This window comes from Culex pipiens, chromosome 3, assembly GCF_016801865.2.
Source record: "Culex pipiens pallens isolate TS chromosome 3, TS_CPP_V2, whole genome shotgun sequence".
In the NCBI taxonomy this organism is placed as follows: domain Eukaryota; kingdom Metazoa; phylum Arthropoda; class Insecta; order Diptera; family Culicidae; genus Culex; species Culex pipiens.
This window is the reverse complement of record NC_068939.1, coordinates 73,731,085-73,747,271: the sequence shown is the minus strand read 5'-3', so window position 1 is coordinate 73,747,271 and position 16,187 is coordinate 73,731,085. Positions and strand designations below refer to the sequence as shown.

At 41.9% G+C, this 16,187-nt stretch overlaps 2 protein-coding genes across 3 annotated transcripts in view; one reads left to right on the top strand and one right to left on the bottom strand.

The window, feature by feature from the left end:
* The window catches only part of LOC120430313 (iron-sulfur clusters transporter ABCB7, mitochondrial), a 69,781-nt gene extending 53,903 nt beyond the window's left edge, over positions 1–15,878 (bottom strand). The window contains exons 1-7 of one of the 2 annotated variants that reach the window (XM_039595867.2): positions 15,730–15,878; positions 13,919–14,081; positions 6,603–6,729; positions 6,383–6,537; positions 6,146–6,312; positions 3,601–4,782; positions 3,200–3,544 (exon numbers count right to left, since the gene is read on the bottom strand). In XM_039595867.2, the coding sequence (XP_039451801.2) occupies positions 3,302–3,544; positions 3,601–4,782; positions 6,146–6,312; positions 6,383–6,537; positions 6,603–6,729; positions 13,919–14,081; positions 15,730–15,858 (2,166 nt within the window). In that variant the 5' untranslated portion in view covers positions 15,859–15,878 and the 3' untranslated portion in view covers positions 3,200–3,301. Of the gene's footprint in view, positions 1–3,199; positions 3,545–3,600; positions 4,783–6,145; positions 6,313–6,382; positions 6,538–6,602; positions 6,730–13,918; positions 14,082–15,729 lie in introns of those variants that run through there. The other variant, XM_052711001.1, reaches the window with a different exon arrangement.
* LOC120430757 (heterochromatin protein 1-like) lies at positions 2,421–3,218 on the top strand. The gene is made up of 2 exons (XM_039595869.2): positions 2,421–2,517; positions 2,580–3,218. The coding sequence occupies exon 2, from the start codon at positions 2,584–2,586 to the stop codon at positions 3,154–3,156; it is 573 nt and encodes a 190-aa protein (XP_039451803.1). The 5' UTR covers positions 2,421–2,517; positions 2,580–2,583; the 3' UTR covers positions 3,157–3,218.
* Positions 15,879–16,187: the final 309 nt, after the last annotated feature.

Below are 16,187 nucleotides of genomic sequence, written 5' to 3'. Positions count from 1 at the left end.
AATTGGGTCCTAAAATGAAGCTTAGATTGCTGATATTATTGTTTACAGCGATAAAGCTTATTTTTCTGCGTTAAATGACCCTTTGTACGACCACAAAGAGTTTAAAATGGATTTTTAAATCAATTTTGAAAAATTATCCTCGCGGTCCTTCTTGACAGAAAAGGTCCTACTTGACAGCTCTTTCCAAGGGGATCATAGTTGATCCATCGAAAAAATGTTGTCTTGTAAAAAAAAAAATTTGCATTAAAATGAAAAAAAGTGATCAGAAATGGTTTTTAATCGTGTTTTTTACCGTTGTACATAAAAATTGTCATAGGGCTTTAGTACCCAATTATGGTTGATCCATAGTTGATCCATCGAAAAAAATGTTGTCTTGCCAATATTTTTTTTTGCGTTGAAATGAAAAAAGTGATCAGAAATGGTTTTTAATCGTGTTTTTTACCGTTGTACATAATGATTTACATAGGGCTTTAGTACCCAATTGGAACATTTGAAATGCATTGGAGAAATCGCTTCCGCACTGTGCGTCCGTTCCGTACTATCAAAATTTATGCGGATGCGGCTAAGTTTGAACACACCGGACGAGACTTGTCCGCACAATAAAAACGCGTGTTTCTTGTTTCGCAATCTAACTTGTTATGATTTTATTTCCTCTTGGTGACAACTGGTGGTTCACCACCATCAGATAAAAACATATTTTTTCGAAAATTCAGGCCTGACTTTTCCAGGTAAAGCAATCTACTTCTCGAATTCTGAAGTCTAAAAAAAAAAACAAAATATTTTCCTTCCCCCCATGTGAATCAAGAGTACAGGACTCACATTCCAGTGGTCGCCGGTTCGGTTCCCGCGGTAGGTGCTCGAAATGCTTAAAGTAAATTTGGTTAGCGGCATCTGCGCCCCTTGCCATACCTCAAACCCCTAGGAGCTCATGGCGCCAAGGTCCTTGTAGGAAGGTAAAAGGAATTTAGTTAGTTTAGCATAATTAGTTTCCTTTTTCAGACTTTGGCCAACTTCCAAACTTCACCAGTATCCAATGACACGATTGTTTGTGGAACCTGGTAAGAGTTTATCCAGAAGATCTGAAAACCTAACCTAACTTTGTTTTTTTGGTTGTTAGTGGTCCGGCAAGGTTCTTTTGGAACGATATTCTCCATTGGTTCGGGTTCCGGAAGCCGGCTGGATGTGGCACTTCACGACGTTATCCCAGTTTGATGGTTTTCATGTTGTTTGCCGTCGACATCGGGAGAACCCCAATATTATGATGATTGGTAGGTAGAAGAACCGGCAGTGCACAAAACCGGCATAAAAGTATCAAATATGGCCAACAATTATTTTAAGAGCGAGTTTTTCACCGATGTGAAACAGGTCGTATCGAGGTGCTCCGATTTGGATGAAACTTTCAGGGTTTGTTTGTCTATACATGAGATGAACTCATGCCAAATATGAGCCCTCTACGACAAAGGGAAGTGGGGTAAAACGGGCATTGAAGTTTGAGGTCCAAAAAACATGTAAAATTCAAAATTCCAACACCTCAAGCTAATGTAAAATTTTCTGAGGATTCCGAATATGTCAAAATTGAGACCAAAAAATGCCGCTATGGAAGCCTACAGGGCAAAAACCAACGTTGTAAAATGTTTGTTATAGAAAAATCGTAAAACTATGAGAAAAACTGCGATTGGCCAAAAAGTTAATACCGCAGGCTTATAGTCCATGAAATCCCCTAACTTTTGACCTACGGGAGTATGGGTGTTGGAGGCTGTTGCAAAAAGTTATTAAGGTTTTAAAAAAATCAATTTTTAACAGTAATTTGCAAAAGCTATGAGAAAAAGTCAAACCAATCCTGGATGTCTATAGCACATTTTGAAGGGCTTCAAAGGTCCATTCGAATGCATCTAATAGAGTTGGAATTGATGAAATTTTACGGAATTGCGAGCAATTTTAAGATTTTTCATGTTTTTTGGACCTCAAACTTCAATGCCCGTTTTACCCCACTTCCCTTTGTCGTAGAGGTCTCATATTTGGCATGAGTTCATCTCATGTATAGACAAACAAACCCTGAAAGTTTCATCCAAATCGGAGCACCTCGATACGACCTCTAGAACAAACCGAGCAGAATTTACAAATACTGCCTCTTAAGCATATTTACTAGATTAATAAACGTAAATTAATGTTGTTTTCTTTTTTTTTAAATAAATTAATTTAAAATCGTGTTCTTGGTTCTGAAACAAACAAATAGAAATCTGGGGAAAAAATCGCTGGTTGGAAATTTAGACAGAATTTGACAGACGACGCCTGAACACAGATTTGTGTACAAGGCACAGATTCTGTGTATTCCCGGTTTTGGGCGATCTGTGTCAAATTTTACACAGAGCGGTGTTATTTGGATTTTGCGTGTAGAGGGTGTAAAGAGAACCCTTGATGGGTAATCGAATATCAACGTGTACTTGCGATGTTTTTGTGGCATTCAATTTGAAAATAAAATTCAACGGATCGGACCGAAAAGTTGAGCTCTGAAGAGTTTGTATTAATTTTGTTAAATTTTCTGCATTCATCAATTAAAACTATCATAATTTTTACAGGAACATGGCCTCCGAACCCGAGTTTGTCGTTGAGCGGGTCGTTGCAAAGCGAATCCGGCGCGGAAAGGCCCAGTACCAGATCAAGTGGAAAGGCTGCGACGATTCGGAAAACACATGGGAACCGGAGGAAAACCTCAACTGCCAGGATCTTCTGGAGAAATTTGCGCGCGAGGAAGGCGAGAAGCGGGCCAGCCGCGGCAAGCGACAGTCTTCGGCGGACTCCAACTCGAACATGGATCGGGCCGGAGAAGATGTTGAGAAAGCACCGCCGAAACGGCAGAGTCGGCCGAGAGCGTCGAAAAGTTTGGCGCCGGAGGACACGGTCTCGCCTCCGGTGGTTCCGGCGGCCAAACGCACGAAGGCCAAAAATGGCTTCGAAAAGGGACACGTGGCGGAGAAGTTGGAAGGTGTGACCGAGGAGGGCGGCGAACGGCTGTTCCTGGTTCGCTACAAGGGAGTCGACGAGGTGGAACTAGTTCCGTCCAGCATCGCACGCCAGCACGTTCCGGATCTTATCATTGATTTTTACGAGAGCCGTATCATCTGGAACAACGCGGCCAAGAAGAACGTGCAGTAGAAGGTCGAGTGATACCATGTATATTCATGAAACTTGAATAAAATAACTTTTATTGGTCTAATTTATTTGGTAAATTTCATTCGTCCGGCTAAAATAACATTTTCAACAAATTTTACGTCGTAATCAAATTGCCTAAAACAAAACCCTATTCTGAACCCACTTTTTTCGCCTTGGCCGCCGTTCCCACGTTGTATAACCGGTTCTGGGTGTCCCAAAGCTTGGTGTAAAGACCTCCGCTGTTGAGCAGCTGTTCGTGCGTTCCACGCTGTCCAATGCGTCCGTTTTCCAGCACCAGGATCTCGTCGGCGTCCATCACCGTTGAGAGCCGGTGCGCGATGCAAATACTGGTCCGATGTTCGGTGGCCCGAGCCAAGGCAGCGAGGATGTTCTGTAAGAAATTAAAGGGTCAGATTAATCCAAAACCAGAAGTGTCCTTCAACTTACATGCTCCGTAATCGAGTCCAAGCTACTGGTGGCCTCGTCGAAAATCAAAATTGGCGAATTCTTCAAAATTGCTCGCGCAATCGCAACGCGCTGCTTCTCTCCGCCGGACAACTTTAGGCCGCGCTCGCCCACCTGCGTTTCGTACTGCTTAGGCCATCGCAGAATCGATCCGTGCAGATCGGCCATTCGAGCCGCCTCCTCGACCTCAGCTTGCTGCTTCGAAAGATCTCCGTAGTGGATGTTGTGCCGGATGGTGTCGTGGAAGAGGACCGAGTCCTGCGGAACGATCGCGATCGCTTTCCGGAGACTGTCCAATTCTACCTCCCGGATGTTTTGTCCGTTGATCAGGATTTGGCCAGAGGTGGGTTCAAAGAACCGGTAGAGAAGGCGGACCATGGAGGACTTGCCAGATCCAGAACCACCAACGATGGCGATTTTCTTCCCCGCCGGGATTGTGAAGCTCAGCTTGTCAAATATTGGATTGCTGTTTCTATACTGGAAGCTAACGTCCCGAAACTCAATCGAAGCAGTGTTGCGATCAACCTGAAGCGCCGGAGCGTTCACCTTAGACTGAATTGCACTTTCAACTCCCATCAGCGTGAACATTGTCCGCATGTCCAACAAAGCTTGTCGAACCTCTCGGTAGACACTGCCCAAGAACCCAAGTGGAATCGACAGCTGGAAGAGCAACCCGTTAACCATCACCAAATCCCCAACCGTCATCCGCCCATGTGCGATCTCGTTCGCGGCCATCACCATGATCGCACTCAGCGCCACGCTGAAGATCGCATTCTGGCCAAAGTTCAGCAACGCCAAGCTGGTGCTCGTCTTCAAGCTGGCCGCCTCGTACTTCTTCAGCACGTTGTCGTACCGCTGGGCTTCGTACTTTTCATTGTTAAAATACTTGACCGTTTCGTAGTTGATCAACGAATCGATCGCCTTGTTGCCGGCTTCGTTCTCCGCCTGGTTCATGTACACCCGGAACTGGGTTCGCCACTGGGTGACCGCCAGCGTGTACGCGCTGTACACGCCGACACAGCCCATCGACAGGGCAGCGTAGGCCGCACCGCACTTGACGCCTAGAATGCTCGAAACCAGCGCCAGCTCGAAGATCGTCGGCACCACGTTGAACACCATCGCCGTGAGGACAAAGTTGATGCCGCGGGAGCCGCGGTCGATGGTCTGAAAAGAGATAATAGAAAAAGATAAAATTAAAATTAATAACTGTCCAGAGAATTGCTTTTTTATATAGAAAAATCCGAAGAAAATTGTAGCTAAGGGACCATCCATAAACCACGTAGACACTTTCGCCTCCTTTCACTTTTGCGGGTGAAGAAAGTTCGCAAGCGAAAACGATTTTTAAGCGATTATTCCATTCGTGGTTTAGGTACATTTACAACAGTTGGTTCAACATGCTGCAAATCAAACCAATACCGTCTACAATCACACAAAGTTCTCTTTCCCATATTGCACAGTGGTCCAGATCGCAAAATTAAATGGAAAATGGATATTCCGAAAAATGGCGAAGTTTTGGAGCTTTGGTATCTTCAGAAGAGTTGTTGCAGATGGAAAGGGGCAACTTTTGGTTTGGTTAAAAATTAGGGTGGTTCACGGTTTAGGGTAATTTTGAAAAATGAAAATGTAAAAATCTTTTTCTTTCTTTTCAGTAATATTTTTGGGATTCGCCATCTACGCCTCCTAAGACCAAATTCAGAGAAGGCAAACCAAACCAAGCAAACCCTCAAAAATCAGTTTTTGAACGGAAAAATTCAGGGTTGAGTTTTAGAGAAAAGAGATTTTCAGGCACTTTTAAAACACTAAAAAACAAAAAACAATATTTTTTGACAAGTTAATTTGGACTTAAGGGTCAAAAGTTACAGTCATTTTAATGTAAAAAAGATGCAAATGCAAATTTTAAGCGCCAGGTTGCATTCGAAATGGGAGATCTAGCACTACAAAATATTATTTTTTAAACTCGAGTAATCTTTGTTTGAAAATATCTAATTTTCAAGCGAAAAAGTGTATGGGACTACCCTAACAAAATTCGAAATTTGTCCAACTTATGTTTTTCTCCGTACTTTTGCCCACTGAATCTGAATATGCCCTCAGAATTGGGTCCTAAATTGAAGCTTAGATTGCTGATATTATTGTTTACAGCGATAAAGCTTATTTTTCTGAGTACAATGACCCTTTGTACGACCACAAAGAGTTTAAAATGGATTTTTAAATCAATTTGGTAAAAATAACCTCGCGGTCCTTCTTGACAGAAAAGTTCCTACTTGACAGCTCGTTCCAAGAGGACCATAGTTGATCCATCGAAAAAATGTTGTCTCGTCAATATTTTTTATTGCATTAAAAAAAAAAAAAAAAAAAGTGATCAGAAATGGTTTTTAATCGTGTTTTTTACCGTTGTACATAAAAATTGACATAGGGCTTTAGTACCCAATTGAGGCAAGGTGTCAAAATACCGAATTTTGGTCATATTTAAGGATTCAGTTTTAAGTGACGACCCTTTCGGACCTGAACTGTTTGATACTCAACTCACCTTCGACAGCGCTCCCGTTTGCTTGCTCAGGTGAAACTGCAAGTCCAGGTTGTGCAAATGCAAGAACACGTTGGTGGCGATCTTGCGGATCGAGTGCTGTGCCACCCGCGCAAACACCGCATTCCTCAACTCGTTGAAACCGGCCGCTCCCGCTCGGGCAATACCGTCTGAAGATCAATAGCAAGATTTTAGAACGATTCTAACCATAGATTTGTTATGAGCATGACTTTAACTCACATCCCAAAAGCACGGCAATGGTCATTGAGGCAGCCGCCTGCGGAACCGTGTCCATGCTGAGCGTGCTCAGGTTATCGACGCCCATTTTGAACATGAAGGGCACGCACACGTTCAGCACCTTGGCGCCACCGAGCAATCCCAGCGAGATCATGACCCTAAAATATGATTTTATGACTTAAAATTCGTTCCCTCTCCCTTCACAACAACCCCTCTCTCATACCTCTTCCTCACCAGTGCGTCGTCCTTGGGCCAGATGTACGTGGCCATCGCCTTGATCATGTCCGTCGCCGTAATCTCCGGCCCGTCGTACGTGCCGAGTTTCTCGCCCGAGGCCGGATGGTGTCCTCCTATATGAAAACAATGTCGGATTGGTTGTTTGAGCGGAGAACCGGGGCATTTTGAGGCTTGCTGTTGTTGTTGCTGCTGCTGCCATCGTTGAAGAGGGGGTGGTGGACCAGACGACCGGGAACCGTCCGCTGCCGAGGTGTGCAGCGATACGGAAGCTTGTGGTGGACCTGGGGGAGACCGTTCGAGGGGGGTTTGGGATCAACAAACCGTGGACAAGACACGTGCGCAGACGAAGAAGATTGCGGAGGGAACAAACAGAAAAAAGGGGAGGACTTAGAATAGAATGAGATAACACAGGAAAGCAAACTTCTACAGTCAGGTCTAATTTAGAGATTCGGTGAGAGAAGGTCCAATTGGTTGGTACGATGCTAGACTACGTGTGGGCGATGATGGGAAGCAAGCAACAAACAACAAACTGAAAAACGGTATTAGTAAACTGTTAAGTGTACAATTACAAATTACTATTTAGGGGAAATATACCCATTTTAAGCCTAATAAGCGGTCGTGATTGAATGGATAAGGGACCATCCATAAACCACGTGGACATTTTAGGGGGGGGGGGGGGGGGGGTTATGGCGATTGTCCACGATCCATACAAAAAAGTTTGTTTTGTATGGACAATTGTCCACGAGGGGGGGGGGGGGGGGTAACAGATTCCCAAAAAAGTGTCCACGTGGTTTATGGATGGTCCCTAATCTGGAGTGTTCCATGAAATTACTTAAACCAAGTACACCAACGAGTAGAGCAACTTTTTGTAAACATTTCTGTTTAATTTGACTTTTACTAAAAGTTATTCTGTTCCTTTTCCAAGCATTAAAAAAAATAATTTTCCAAGTGCATTCTAATCTGACGAGAGTGCACTTTGCCCCGCCCATTTTTCTATTTTCGGCTGAGTTCTCTTTTCTTCCAGCGCTCTTTTGTGTCTGCCTAGTGCTGCCTCGCTCTCGCTCGGTTCTCTCCAGCCTTCGATTTGATTGGGTATAAACGTCATGTGACGGCGCGTTTGTTTTTGTGATGACGCTTGCTAATTAATTACATGTTTCGGGATTATTTTTCAAGTAAGTGACTAACTAATGTGCAAAAGAACATGTTGCCGGTAGTTGGAAGCAATTTCATAACTTAAGCGTTTTTAAAACGTTAGCGCAAATGAAAAGATATTGATTGCGATTTTCGTTAAGCAGGTAAGCTCTTATCTTGCGTGCATAAAATTTGATCTTTTTGGCCAGTTAGTGGCATACATTCGCGTGCTTACTCGAGGCGGTGCTGGTGCTGGTAAGTTTATAGCCTAAATAGTACTTTTGGAGCTTTAATCAAGCATCAAACTCTCCATGTGGCGAGGATAGGTGTTTGATTAGAATGGCTATATTTCCCCTACGTGGTGATTACACCGATCAACAAAATTTCTTCGCAGGTTCAACTCGCTTCCCGATGTTGGGGTCCCCAGAAACAAATGCAAAAAAAAAAAAATCAAAAATATTTAGGCAGGGCCGAATGGCTACTCTCACATATTGCATGCAATTTTTGCTTGTATGCAACAGCGACGAACCGCCCTAATTATCCATAGAAACTTTCGAGAAAAACCATTCGGCCCTGTCTTTATTTTCAATTTAAAAATTTTAAGAATGCATTTTTTTTTTAAATTAAAGGATAAAAAATTAACAATTGCAAAACTTTCTAAATTAAAGCAAATTCAAAAACTTATAAATAAATAAAAAAAAAATTAAGCAATTTCAACAATTTCAAAATTTAAAAAAAAAATCACAAAATTCAAAAAAAAATCAAGAAGAAATAAAAAAAATCAAAAATTTTAAAAAAATTACAGAATTTTACGAAGTTTAAAAAATTTGGTCATTTTTGTCAATTTTTGTAGGTCAGTGTTATTGCACTCGATCGGAATTTTTCGATCGTGATTCTCGAAAATTTTAAAAATTTCATAGTATAATTTATAATTTAAAGAATTCCAAAAATTAAAAAAAAATGTTTTTTGGCAATTTAAAAAAAAATTAAGAGATCAAAAAAAACAAAATCTTAAAAATTTAAAAATTATGGTTTTTAATTTAAAAAAATTAAAGAATTTATTTTTCTATGAATTAAAAAAATATAAAAAAAAGCAATTTCAAAAATTTCAAATATTTCAAAATTTAAAAAAAGAAATATCTAAACAATTTGAAAAAAATCCAAAAATATTCAGAAAATAAAAAAGTTACACCTGCCTGTTCATCACAAGTTTCCAAAATTTCTATGTATTGGCAAAATTTTTATTTTTGTCACAAAAAAAAGTTTTGCGGTGCTAATATTTAGCACCGCAAAACTTTTTTTTGTCACAAAAATAAAAATTTTGCCAATACATAGAAATTTTGGAAACTTGTGATGAACAGGCAGGTGTAACTTTTTTATTTTCTGAATATTTTTGGATTTTTTTCAAATTGTTTAGATATTTCTTTTTTTAAATTTTGAAATATTTGAAATTTTTGAAATTGTTTTTTTTATATTTTTTTAATTCATAGAAAAATAAATTCTTTAATTTTATAAAAGTAATTTCATAAAAGTTCAAAAAAAATTAACGATCTCAAACAAGCTAAATATGATTATCAATGCGACACTAACTTTGAAAAATATTTGCAACGGTCCAATTAAAAAAAAATAAAAATTTACTCAATTTTAATTTTTTTAAATTTTTTAAAAGCAAATTTAAAGTTGTGGCACTGCAGGAGGTGTGCTTGGAGGAGGAGCAGGTGCTCGACTGGCCAGGTCGGCAGACCGATTCCCGTTTTTTTCTGAGCGGCGGCAAGGACAAGAAGCTGGGTACCGGCTTTATTGTGCGGGGCAAGATGCAGGATCGCGTGTTCGGCTTCACGGCGATCAGCGAGCGGATGTGCAAGTTGAGGATAAGAGGCCGTTTCTTCAACTACAGCATAATCAACGTGCACTGCCCCCACGAGGAAAAGTCCGATGATGAAAAGGAAGCATTCTACGCGACGCTGGAGGAGGTGTATGACGGCTGTCCGCGGCAGGATGTGAAAGTCATCATTGGGGATATGAACGCTCGGTTTGGGAGGGAGGAAATGTATCGGCCGACAATAGGCCCAGAAAGCCTGCACTCGGTCACGAACGACAACGGCCAACGCTGCATTGACTTTGCAGCCTCCCGTGGAATGGTGGTCAGGAGTACCTACTTTCCTCGCAAGGACATCCACAAAGCCACTTGGACATCACCTGACCAACGGACGAAAACGCAAATCGACCACGTCCTGATCGACGGCCGATTCTTCTCGGACGTAACGCACGTGCGCACCTTTCGCGGTGCGAATATTGACTCGGACCACTACCTAGTTGGAGTTGACATGCGCTCAAAGCTGTCGACGGTGTTCAACCAACGCCGAAGCCGGCGGGCCCCTCCGTTCAACACCGCATGTCTGCAGAACGGGGAAGTGGCCCACAGTTACGCGCAGCAGCTGGAAGCGAATCTGCCAGGTGAGGAGGAACTTGGCGCAGCCTCGCTCGAAGATGGTTGGAGCCGTATTCGCTCAGCCATCGGCAGTGCAGCGGAAGCCACACTGGGTAGTGCGATCCGAGTCAGTCGGAATGATTGGTACGACGACGAGTGCCAACGGATTACCGCTGAGAAGAAAGCAGCTTACGACAGGAAGCTGCACAAGGCGACGAGAGGGAACGTGGAACGATACAGGCAGGCTCGGAATCGGCAGGTCGCGGTCTTCAAGCTCAAGAAGCGCCAGCAGGAAGACCGGGATTGCGCAGAAATGGAGCAGCTATTCCGAGCTAACGAGTCGCGAAAGTTTTACGAGAAGGTGAACCGGTCCCGCAAAGGCTTCGTGCCGCGAGCCGATGTGTGCAGGGACAACGAGGGAAACCTGATCGTGAACAAAAGCGAGGTGTTGGACAGGTGGAAGCAGTACTTCAACGAGCACCTCAACGGCGATGAAGCGGACGGAGACGGCGTTGGAGTCAACCTTGGAGCGCCCGCAGCTGATGAACAGTTCCCGGCGCCTGATCTAGAGACGGTGAAGAGGGAGATCAGGAAGCTGAAGAACAACAGAGCTGCCGGCAAGGATCGGTTACCCGGTGAGCTCTTCAAATATGGAGGAGAGAAACTGGCGAGGGCGCTTCACTGCGTGATCTCCAAGATCTGGGAGGAGGAGAAGCTACCGGAGGAATGGATGGATGGTGTCGTGTGCCCCATCTACAAAAAGGGCGATAAGCTGGACTGCGGCAACTACCGCGGCATTACGCTTATCAACGCGGCCTACAAAATCCTCTCCCAGATCCTCTGCCGTCAGCTGTCACCCCATGCAAGGAGGTTCGTGGGGCCCTACCAAGCGGGCTTCACTGGCGCGCGCGCCACCACGGACCAAATATTTTGTCTCCGACAGATCCTCGAGAAATGTCGTGAGTACAACGTGCCCACACATCACATCTTTATCGACTTCAAGGCGGCCTATGATACAGTCGACCGCGAGCAGCTATGGCAGATTATGCACGAGAACGGGTTTCCGGATAAACTGACTCGACTGATCAAGGCTACCTTGGATGGTGTGATGTGTCACGTGCGTGTTTCGGGGGATTTAGCGGAACCCTTTGGATCACGCCGAGGGCTGCGGCAAGGTGATGGCTTATCCTGTGCGCTGTTTAACATCGTCCTTGAGGGCATTATTCGAAGGGCGGGCATTGACACGAGTGGCACGATCATGAACAGGTCCTACCAGCTGCTTGCTTTTGCCGATGACATCGACATTGTGGCAAGAAACCTGGAGACGGTGAAGGATGTCTACACCCGACTGAAGGTACAAGCAAGGCGTGTAGGACTTGGCATGAATACGACGAAGACGAAGTACATGAGAGGAAGGGGTTCGAAGGACGTTGGCCCCCCATGTCTCACCCCTCTAGCTGTGGATGATGATGAGTTGGAGGAGGTGAGCGAGTTCGTGTACTTGGGATCGCTGGTAACCGTCGACAACGACACCAGCAAAGAGATCCGGACTCGTATTTTTGCCGGGAATCGTGCGTACTTCGGATTACGGAAGACTCTCACATCAGATCGAGTGCAACGCCGCACGAAGCTGACGATGTACAAAACACTGATTAGATCGGTAGTCCTCTATGGCCACGAGACTTGGACGATGCGGCAGGAGGACGAACGTGCCCTTGGAGTTTTCGAACGGAAGGTGCTACGAACGATCTACGGTGGAGTGCAGGTGTCTGACGGAGTGTGGCGAAGACGCATGAACCACGAACTGCACGCGTTTCTTGAAGAACCGACCATCGCCACCCAGGCGAAGATCGGGAGGCTCAGGTGGGCCGGCCATGTCGCCCGAATGGACGAGAGCCAGCCTGTCAGACTGCTTTTTGACCGCGCTGAACCAGCTGGCGGAACAGGCAGAAGAGCAGGGAAACCGCGCGCACGGTGGGGAGATCAAGTGAATGGTGATATCCGGAAGATCTGTAACCTGGGAAATTGGAGAGTAGCAGCTCAAGATCGAGAAAGATGGAAGCGTCTTCTTGCTACAGCACGCGTACCTGGTGCGCTATGCTGATTGGTATGTATTAAAGTTTAAAAATTACTGAAACCTTTGAAATTTATGAATTTTCTTATTTGTTTATATTTTTTAAACTTTGAAAAATTCTTCATATTTTAGAAATTTGAAATTTAAAATCTAAAATTTTAAACAAAATGATAATTTAAAAAAATAATAATTAAAAAAAATAAAGGTTTAGAAATATAAAACTTGCAAAATTCAAAACTTTCAAAAATTCTAAAAAAAATTACAAAAATCTAAAAAAAATATAATTTTTTTTAATAAAATATAAATAAAAATGTAATCTTTAAAAGTTTTATAACTCCTAAAAATTTAAAAATTCCTAAATTTTTCAAAATTTTCTAAAATTTCAATAAGTCATAAAATTTAAAAAAAAAATATTAAAAAAAGCAATTTCAACAATTTCAAAAATTTAAAAAAAAATCAAAAAATTCAAAAAAAAAATCAAGAAGAAATTAAAAAAATCAAAAAAATTAAAATTTTAGGAAGTTTAAAAAATTTAGGCCTTTTTTTTTAATTTTTGTAGGTCAGTGTTATTGCACTCGATCGGAATATTTCGATCGTGATTCTCGAAAATTTTAAAAATTTCATAGTATATTTTATAATTTACAAAATTCCAAAAATAAAAAAATATATTTTTTTTGACAATTTTAAAAAAATTAAGAAATAAAAAAAACAAAATCTTCAAAATTTAAAAATTATGGTTTTTCATTTTACAAATTTTAAGAATTTTTTTTTAAGAATCAAAAAAATATAACAAAAACAATTTCAAAAATTTTAAATATTTCAAAATTTAAAAAAATAATATTTAAACAATTTGAAAAATTCAAAAAAAAATATATATTTTTTACGCAATTCCAAAAATATTCAGAAAATAAAAAAGTGTTTTAAAATGCATTTTACACCTGCCCAGTTCATCACAAGTTTCCAAAATTTCTAAGTTGGCAAAATTTTTATTTTTTTGACAAAAAAAGCACCGCTAAATATTGTAATTTTATAAAAGTTCAAAAAAATAATTTAACGATCTCAAACAAGCTAAATATGATTATCAATGCGACACTAACTTTGAAAAATATTTGCAACGGTCCAATTAAAAAAAATCAAAATTTATTCAATTCCAATTTTTTTTTATTTTATAAAAACAAATTTAAAGTTTTAAAATTACTGAAACCTTTGAAACTTTTGAAATTTCTTATTTGTTTATATTTTTTAAAATTTGGAAAAATCTTCATATTTTAGAAATTTTAAATTTAAATTCTAAAATTTCAAACAAAATGATTAAAAAAATATAAAAAATAAAATTAAATTAATATATATATATATAAAAATAAAAAAAATTAATAAAAAATTAAATAAAATATAAATAAAAATGTAATCTTTAAAAGTTTTATAACTCCTAAAAATTTAAAAATTCCTAAATTTTTCAAAATTTTCTAAAATTTCAATAAGTCATAAAATTAAAAAAATATAAAAAAAAATATTTTTTTTCTTTTAATTTTTTTTATTTTTTTCTTTAAAAATAAAACAAAAAATTGAAACCTTTGAAATTTTAAGACTATTAAAAATGTTGAATACTTAAACCATATCTCAATATTAATTAAAAAAAAACACTTGACAGGTCCAACAAACTTACCTTTTTGCTGTCGCTTCCTGAAGATATCCCCTAGTACGGTCGTCCCGAGTGCGGTCGTTTTGGGCGGAGCCGAAGGCCCCGAGCTGGCAAACCTCCAGCTGAAACCCTTTCGAGGCTCATTTTGTCGGCGGTGGTCGAAGGCTTTCGGTGGCGTTAGGAAATTCTACAAAAAAGGTGATTGTTACGATTCGCGCCAAAGATCGGCTAAAATTTTATTCAAAAACTGTATGCACTCGTCGAAATAGGTACGGCACGCGCTGCCGGAGGCGGTTAGGACGGGCAGTTTCGTGAGAGCTTGATGGGAAGTTTGAAGTTCGCGCAGTTTGAACTGGGCCAATCGCGTCGCGAGGTCTCGGATTGGTTCTAGGGGTGGGAGCTCGCCGAAGGCGATCGTCCGCAGCTGGTAGATGTTTTGTTCGATGAAGAGCAGCGTGAGGCAAACGGCGAGGTTGTGGCTGAGCAGGTCGCCTGGGACGAAGAAGAGCTGTTCGGCGAGCGAATGGTCCGCGATGAAGCGGTACTTTTCGCGGTGGATTTTGAGCGGACGGAGTTCGGGGTCGGTGCGGATGAACGCGTTGATGTCGTCCAGGGTGAGCTCGAGGAAGTCTTGGGGGTTCGCGGGGAGGGTGAAACCGTACTCGAGCAGGAGTTTGGTGTTGTTGTGGGTGCCGTAGGAGATGAAGATTTGAGAGAAGGGTGGGACTGACGTTGAGGTGAACAGTTCGTAGCGAAGATCTGGAATTTGGTGCTTCTTGAAGTGCTTTGTAAGCGATTCGGAAGGGATAGAGAGCTTGGAAGTCGTTATTGCTTCTGCACTGTGATTGAAAAAGTCTAGAAACGGCGCCAACGCCATGTTTGGCTCGTCTTTGAGCTTTTCCGCGAAAAAATTAATCTTTCCTTTTAGGAGTAGCTTCGGAACGCGTGGTTCCAGATAGACGCTACGCGTGTTGACGGCAAAGTATGCCCATTTAAAGAGGTCCAAATCAATCGCTTGAAGAGAATCATTGTTCAAAATGCTTTGCAGCAAAGTGAAGTTCTGCTTGATGATTTCGTTCTGTTGGACCATCTGCTTCAGCACGACATTAGGCAGGGTTGCCATTTCTTGTTTTGAGCAAAAGTATGGCGTTGTAAAGGCTTCTGGAATTGAATCCAGATAGGCTTTCCTAGGAGAATTATCGTCCAATCGTAGATAGCTCAAGTAGAATGCCAACAACGACTGAAATTGAAGCTCTCCTTTCGCAAGATCCGCCAGGGCATCCTTGCTGAAGCACGCCAGAAATGCCTCGTCTTCTTCAATGCTTTTTAAGCTAATCAACGGCTCAAACGGCAAACTTATAATACAATCTCCCGCCTTAAAACCACCTCTCGAAAACAATCCTTTCCCCGCTTCCACAAAATCCGCAACTCTCAACTCCGTCCCATTCTCCCAGCCAAGCCCTCCCAAGTACCGATATAGCTCCGTATGCTCCAAACATTCGACCACGTTGTTTCTCCGGCACCGCCTCCTCCTGCCGTTTCTTCCCATCGTGTTTTGTTTGAGTAAACAAACCGTTATATAAGCCGTTGTGCGCGCGCGGCCTTGATTTTTTCCACTCGCCGAGAATCCCCCGACTCTAATCAGTGGCCACTTACCGCAGCAGCAGCACCAGCAGGAAGAAGAGACGATTTACGACGAAATCTGAAAGTGTGTAATTGCGTTATCAGCTGATTATTTTTTGATAGGTTCTAATCTCTTCCTCCTGCCGAGCTGCTGCGGAGCCGATTCCGACGGAATGCATACAATTTCACGAGGCTAGGAATAGGACACTTACCCGACTCGGGGTCAGGAACGGTCCGGCGTAGCTGGATGGGTGGGCAGTGCAAGATTTGCGAAGGTTTTCCACCAAAATACGATTCGAGCCGGAGTGTTGTTTTGATAGCAGCAGGAGCAGCGCAGCCATTTTTCGCGAACTGACGAATGACAGCCACCGCGGTTGGCACGAAAACGATCAGTTGAATTTGGTGATACACGTTGCGGCGGAGGGAAACAAGATTGTGGTTATATTGAGCTTCGAAGAAGCAAAATTTGAAATTTAAACCGAAAGATTTAGTAAAGTGGTATTAGCGTGTGCGTGCGATGTTGTTTTTCGACAAGAACATCGCAAACGTGAACAATCTGCAAAAAGCGCGCGAAAAATATGTTTGGTCGGTTTGTGAACGGAAGAAAATTTTGATTTTTAGTAAATCTGTTTATTTTTTAAAAGTACGTTAAAAGTGGTTTTTAAACAAG

Coding starts and splice junctions, on each gene's coding strand:
- LOC120430757 (XM_039595869.2), top strand. CDS start 2,584: ATGGCCTCCGAACCCGAGTTTGTCGTTGAGCGGGTCGTTGCAAAGCGA.